At 46.5% G+C, this 7,407-nt stretch overlaps 1 protein-coding gene across 5 annotated transcripts in view; it reads left to right on the forward strand.

The window, feature by feature from the left end:
- LOC108926305 (chromodomain-helicase-DNA-binding protein 9-like) overlaps positions 1-4,203 on the forward strand; it is a 54,501-nt gene extending 50,298 nt beyond the window's left edge. For all 5 annotated transcript variants that reach the window (XM_018738906.2, XM_018738908.2, XM_018738910.2 and 2 more), the window contains exons 35-39: positions 1,451-1,581; positions 2,054-2,278; positions 2,457-2,594; positions 2,687-2,791; positions 2,895-4,203. In XM_018738906.2, the coding sequence (XP_018594422.1) occupies positions 1,451-1,581; positions 2,054-2,278; positions 2,457-2,594; positions 2,687-2,791; positions 2,895-3,854 (1,559 nt within the window). In that variant the 3' untranslated portion in view covers positions 3,855-4,203. The remainder of the gene's footprint in view (positions 1-1,450; positions 1,582-2,053; positions 2,279-2,456; positions 2,595-2,686; positions 2,792-2,894) is intronic.
- Positions 4,204-7,407: the final 3,204 nt, after the last annotated feature.

Below are 7,407 nucleotides of genomic sequence, written 5' to 3' on the forward strand. Positions count from 1 at the left end.
TGATGGGTACTATAAGATGATGTTTTTCCTCAGATATTGATGGGAAGAGATATGAAGAGTTCTATTTAATTGATTTGATTTGACTCTCTTGACCTCCAGCATACATACATACATACATCAACTGTTACGTAATCTGTGTTCCATTGGCATCTGTTCTGTTTTGTTCTATTTGTGTTTTAGTATTTGACTTTGTTGTGTACAGGCAGTCCCCAGGTTACCAGCATCCAAAGTTATGTACAACCCATGATTACAGTATGAGCCAACCCCAGCAAAGCCTATTATATTAAAAATTCTGTCACTGTACATACAGTGGCTCGTAATAACAAACGAGCGCAACTTTGCGATGCGCATCAAAACATCGTGCATCTACAGCGGTTCGTTGGCTCATGGGCCCGACTTCCTTCTTTTCAGTCAGACCGTGTTGCTGTTAAGTGTCTTGTGCTACTAATTTTTTTTTCTCTTTATTATAAATACTGTAGTAACATTATCTCTTTGTCTCTATTATAAATACTGTAGTTACATTTATTATCATTATTACTGTATTATTCTATTAAAGATGTTTTAGTGTGTCCGGAAGTGTTTCTTTAATGTTTTTTTATGCGTAGAAAGATAGACGATATACTATACTTTGACTAACTGACGTTAGATACAAATCATACCTAACTTTTCCAACTTAAGTACAAATTTGACTTAAGACAGACTTGTGAAACGGAAGTCGTTCGTAATCCAGGGACTGCCTGTCTTTGTTTTAAGAATTTAATAAAAATGATATTCCAGAGCCGGGGGGCACCATGAATTACACCACTAGCTACATACAGAACCATAGAAATGATGAGGACCCCTAGACCACTTTGTTGCCCAACTAATGAACTTTCCAAATAATGAAGCAACCCTCAGCTACAATTAAGTTTGTAGGTAGATCCCTGTAATTTCATATAATAATACTTTGCTGATTTTTAAAATGTGGGGGGCACGGTGGCGCAGTGGGTTGGACTGAATCCTGCTCTCTGGTGGGTCTGGGGTTCGAATCCCGCTTGGGGTGCCTTGTGATGGACTGGCATCCCGTCCTGGGTGCGTCCCCTCCCCCTCCAGCCTTACGCCCTGTGTTGCCGGGTTAGGCTCCGGTTCCCTGCGACCCCGTCTGGGACAAGCGGTTCAGAAATGTGATATTCCAGAGCCAATTCTCTTTGCTGCCACTAGGTGGCAGTAACGTCCAGACACGTAAAACAACTGAGGAGCAGTATTGTTTTCCCTTTGGGTTCTTAGGTCCACACTGCATTCGAGTGAGTGCCCATATAAGGTTGTTCTCTTCCAAGCAGTAAAGGAGCTCGCTTCTTGTGGTAGTGCCTCAGAGCAAATTACATGCTAACAACATGTCAGCTGCCACTCGAGGACTGAAACGCTTCTGACAGGGAGAGCCCATCATATTCTGCCCTGTTCCCTTGTGCAGTGTGTGCGAAGTTAAATGGCCTCGTCGACAGCCAACCTGTGGTGAAGAAAAGGCGAGGCAGGAGGAAGAACGTGGAAGGAGTGAGCCTCCTGTTTATGAACAAGAGCAGAGCTCCTCCCGTCTCGGAGCATGTAAGGAGCTTCACAACTTTCACCTTTACCCGGCTGTCAGCGAAAGCAGCTGTGATGAAATAGATTGCCATCGTCTGGTTTTTCTTAACAGCAAGTCAAGTAAAAACTGGAGTCTCAGACTTTTCTTGTAATAGTGGAATAGTGTTTCAAAGATGTGTTGGCAACTGGTAGTGTAGTGGTTAGATGTGCTGCCTTTGGATCCAAAGGTTGCAGGTTCAAATCCTACCTGCAGCTGTAGTACCCTTGAACAAGGTACTTACCCTGAATTACTTCAAATTAGTCAGTTGTTTAAATGGGTAAATAACTGTTAGTAGCTTAACATTGTAAGGTGCTTTGGAGAAAAGCATCAGCTAAATGAATAAATGTACATATACAGAGGTTATTGGACAGCACAACTTGCAGGACTGCCTGAAAGAATGTTTTCCCCACCAGTGAAAGCAGGTGTGTCAGTAAATGCCTGGCCTCTCTCCAGGTGCCCCCTGGGTGGTATGGCAGCGCCCCAGGTAGCCCAGCGGTGGGGCCAACGCAGGTGTATGGACAGCTTCAAGGGCCACTGGATAATGAGACCCGGGTGCCTGTCATCAACCTCCGGGATGGCACCCGTCTCACGGGCGATGATGCTCCAAAGAGGAAGGACCTGGAGCAGTGGTTGAGGGCACACCCGGGATTTGTGGCCGACGTGGGAGCCTCCATCCCAGTGAGTTTCCCTTCCTGAATCCCCTCAGGGTGCTTGAGTATTCAGGTTGATCCAGTTAATTCCTGAGATCCTAAGATGGAATAGAATGGGGCGTGGCTTGAAAGAGGGTTATTACCAAGCTTGTAGAGTCTCCGTCTGTTGGTCATGTCTTTGGTGCTGCTTTGTTCTGCGTGTGCAGGGGGTTGATGGGCCACAGTTTTCAGCCAGCCGGCCAAAGCAGAAGCGGCACCGCTGTCGTAACCCCAACAAGATGGACGTGAACAGCTTGACTGGGGAGGAGAGAGTGCAGATCATCAATCGGAGGAATGCCAGGAAGGTGTGTTGCACATGTCGCTCCCCAGTGCAAAGGTAGAGTATAGGTGCAACTGATTTTTATTTCATATGATCTCCACCCTCTCCTCTTTACAGGTTGGTGGGGCGTTTGCGCCACAGCTAAAGGACCTGTGCCGCTTCCTTCAGGAGAACCCAGAGTATGGCGTGCCCCCGGAATGGGCAGATGTAGTGAAACATTCAGTAAGTGAACCACACCACTCTGGACCACAGCGCCACACTTAGGCTAAAGAATTATACTCGATTTATTATACTTTGTGGACTTTCTCCCCTCTGCCACACCCAGGGTTACCTGCCGGAAAGCATGTTTGACCGCATTCTGACTGGACCCATAGTGCCTGAGGAGGTGAGCCGACGTGGAAGGCGGCCTAAGAGCATGCTTTCCAGGGCAGCCGCGGCTGCCAGCGCCAACACCCCAGTTGCGGGCCTCAAACCCCTGCAAGCCGGTGGGCTGCTCTCGACCGTGGACTTGCCGAGCCTCCAGGACTTGCCGAGCCTCCAGGCCCTGCAGCAGAACCTGCAGAGCCTGCAGTCCCTGCAGCTGACTGCTGGGCTCCTGGGGCTGCCCACCACAGACACCACCAGCCTGGCAAGCATGTTCCCCGTGTTGTTCTCAGGGATGGCAGGGTTGTCTAACCTCCTGGGCATGAGCAGCCTGCTGGGTAAACCACAGGAAGGGCCCGAAGGAGGCAAGGAGAAAGGAACTGTCAGTGGCGATGCAGATCCGTTGGTCTCCAGACCTGTGCCGTGCAGCCCTGCGCGCGCATCGGACACCAAAGGCGAAAGGACCGAAGGCCAGAGCACTGAGCCGCCCACTAGCGAAGCCTCCACCTCTGGCAGCCTCAGCCCTGCAAGCACTTTGACTGCAGCAACAGCAGCCGCTGCTTCTAACCCTCTCCTGGCTCTGAAACCCCTGCTGCTCTCCAATGTGCAGTATCCCAGGATGCTGCTCACTCCAGGCCTTAACTTCCCTGCGCCCTCGACAGCGCAGGCCAACACAACGGCAGCGCAACAGCAAAACTTGGATGCCCCCCTGCCCACCTTGTCTAAGGAGGCACTGCCAGAGGCCTCGCAGGAGGGCGCGATGGAGGCGGGTGAACGGGAGCCCTTCGAAGAACAGTTAGAGGAACAGAAGAACAGTGCAGAAGAGGGTTCGAGAACAACCGAGTCGTCATCTTCATCTGAGTCTGGCAGTTCCTCTTCATCATCGGAAGATTCAGACTCCAGCGAAGAAGATGGGGCGTGATTACCCTAATAATTGTATACATAAGTAATATATTATGTAATGAATTTCCCTGCACTGAGCGTTGGCTTTCTTTTTGTAAATTAAAAATACTGAAAAGTGTTGTTATAAAGAAAACCAAGTTGTAGGAGAATGGAACAGTATTGAGCTGATCTGAAATGAAATTTCAGTGTTTATTCACAGGTACCTTGTGTGAGAGACTTTTGCATGAAGACCTTATTGGATTTCTGAAATTTGTGAGACTTGTATTACACCATGATGTACTATGGCAAGATAAAGTAAGGTATTGTTCTAATTATGTTGAGATTAATTTTATTAAAAAACAGAAAAAATAATAAATTTAACACAAGCTGTACATTTAATATATATATATATATATATATATATAGAGGGGGGGGAAGAATGCGTGTGTGTGTGTGGGACAAACTCTGTAAATATGTTGGTTTCATCTGTAAATATTTTTGCCAGGTTTTTGGCCCATAGAATTTACAGATCAGTCCTCAGAAACATCAGCAATAACTCGGGCACCTCGTGAATGTCACAGAAGCTGTAGATTCGACATGTCGACCATTTCTCTCCACATTGTGAAGAAAACCCCTCTGACTGAGCACCGTCCTGCCCCACCTGATGTCTCGCTGGGCAGTGGGTGGGGTGGGGTGGTGAGGACAAGCACAGAGGGGCATTTTAGACAAAAACAAACCAGGTGTAACTTTACAAGGGAATCTGCTGCACTTAACTGGGTGTTTCCAAGTCTGTGTTTTCCTCTAGATTTAGTGGGTCTTCTTAAACTGAGCTGCACTTTAGTGTTCTTACACAATTATCCAGGTTCTTCACAGGGCAGTCGTCTCCTCCCTGAGGGTGTGACAAGCGTGCTTTGAGATCTGGATACAACCTTGCGAGCAGGGGACTGAGCAGCAAGTGACGGCAGGCATTGCCGCCTGTGTTGGTGGGCGCCAGGCCAAGGGGGAAACGCCAAACTAAGCTATCTTTAGTGCTGCACTGCTGATTACATTTGAAAATCAGGTACAAACCTTTGTTCTGAAGAGTTATTCAAAGAATACACAAGTTGGCTGGCTTGTGCCAACCCTTACCTCAGCTTAGTGCCGGTAAAGCATTTACTGCGGTTCGCTTCGGAGCGTGCGAAACGGTGTCCACTCTGACGTGTTGTTCTCCGGTCACTTCCGTCTGGCGTGAAACCATCTGCTCACGTCCTCTTCTGTGATTTTTTTGTGCTTTTCTGCGTGGTACTCCGTTCGTGTACTTTCCCGGTTGTTTAGAATGAACTCTGTTGTAGCGCCACCTGGTGAGATCATGCTGCTGCCGCCGCACTCTTGCGAAATGATTTCTTCCTTGTGAAGCGTTTGCGGTGAAATCTGCCGAACTTGGCCTGCTTGAGGGGAGCCTGACGGTTCTCCTCGTGTTGCTGTGAAGTCAGAACTTGTACTCTGCAGCAAGACCTCTGTTATGCTCAGCTGTGGGCACTGGAGCTCTGAGCACAGATTGTATAATTGTGGCCAAAGCCATGTTTAAACCCCTATAGGAAATGGGAGTTAATCCGAACGGCAAGGATTGTAAACTGCGAAATATTTCAGGTGCAGTAAGTTCACGTCAGACGTTTGCCGATTTGCTGGACACGTGTGGTTTAGAACGTGTGGCAACAGTTTGATTGCGGTGTTGTGTTCTTGGATATGTGTTATAAGAAGAAGAACGCGGAGAAAGAAAAGTCGTTCGTAACCCATAGCAGCATATATTGTGCTCATCCATCTTCGCTGAGCCAGACTGTCCTGCTGAATCTGAAGCGTGCCGTTTTTTTTTTTTTTTTTTTTTCTTTTTTGCTGTTGATTTGTGCATCTTGCTTCAGAGACATCACGGATCGCCCCATGATACTTAAATACCATTTTCCCCCCCACATGGATTGTATTGGATAGTTGAGTATCTGAATGATTGAATGATGAAGAGTGTTGCAGCCACGGTTTTTTTTTTGTGCTCATGTCCTGTGTTGTGACTGTGGCGTGGACTTGTGGCCTGCAGGTGTTTCAGTGTTGTGGCTGAGCTCCTCTCACTATGATGTCCAATTATTGCTTTAGGTGTCGGTGTCCAAACCTGCTGGGCTCAGTTTGGCATTTTATTAACTCTTGCAGCCACAGAAATCTTTATTCGGTTCTTTGCTGCCGGTTTGTTTCCCGCTACGCTCCAGTAGTGTCTATGGTACACGTATCCACTGCTGCATCCTGGGTAATGCGTTAACCGCCGTGTTTGATCACTGTAGATGTTTGTTCTATGTCACGTGTACATATGTGGTCCTTTCCAACAAACTGCTGCTCACATGATCTGTGCAGCAGCTTAGACTTACAAGTTGCCTTATACTGTACCTCTGCAGCTGATCCCACAGCTGAAAGTCAGACCGACGTTTCTCTTTAATTTGTGTATTTAAACACGATCAGAAGAGTTTCCAGTGCGCTCAACCCTATGGTCCGGTGATGGAGACGTAAGCATTGGAAAGCAGTAGTTGAAAACTTTTATTTTTCTAATAAATTTGTAAATTGGTCACATGTATGCACTTGTAAGATGTCGATGTCATAAATGTTTCTGGGAACTTTCAGGTTCTTCAATTAAGGTGGATTACTGGGTTTAGAAGTCAGTATTGAAGAGCAAGTGTGCTTTTTTTTTAATTGCAGAAGAAAGGGTTTCTTGCTTATAGGAGGGTTTTTTTTTGTAGTTGTTGGCAATTTTGAACCCATGTTCCAGCATGGTTAGCCTTCAGAATTTATTTTGTACAAAGCACCTGGGCAAACTTATTATAAACCAAGGCAGATACAGCATTATTTTTATTAGGTTTATTTTGCTTCCAAAATATTTTTGTCAAGGACTTGTTTATAAGACTGAATAATGTTGACAAGGCTTTTCATATGCTGATAATTTGAAGTATACCTCACATGCGCAGTGCCACTAGATCTGGACTGGTCCTCCAGTGGATCGGAGAGCCTCTTCCTCTGACCCTCCTCCGAAGTCCAACGCTCCCACTCTTTGGATTCTGTTCGGCTGCAGAACACCCGAGTATTGCTCTTAGGTGTGAAACCTGCCCTCCCTGCTTCCAGGTCCCTAAGTGGGCCTTCGCTTCCTGTGTTGAGCCCACCAGTAGTGACCGCCTGGAGGGCCCTAAGCAGAGCTCCTTTGTATCGACATCTGACCCTTCCTCGCAGTTCTGAAGCGGATCCATGTCTGAGCCTGGGAAGGACGTTTATTTGATGAAAGATTTGACTACAGTTGTGTTCATGTTGTGTATTTTTAATATCTGGATAGTACAAATGTCACTGTAATAGAGATGATTTTCAATTGCTGGACAGACTATTATAAAGCAATCGCAGCCCTATCACAACCGCATAAGGACATACTCAATATGCAAACAGAAAAGGAGAAAAATACACTAATACTTGAGTTCATGTAAAACATATATGTAAAGTGACTGCGGAGAAAGGTAAAATAGCTATTGCCATGTATATGTGCTTTTGTTTCTGAGCTTGGTAATATCCTGAAGGTCATTTTGATGTCCAGT

Source organism: Scleropages formosus, chromosome 7 (assembly GCF_900964775.1).
Source record: "Scleropages formosus chromosome 7, fSclFor1.1, whole genome shotgun sequence".
NCBI lineage: Eukaryota > Metazoa > Chordata > Actinopteri > Osteoglossiformes > Osteoglossidae > Scleropages > Scleropages formosus.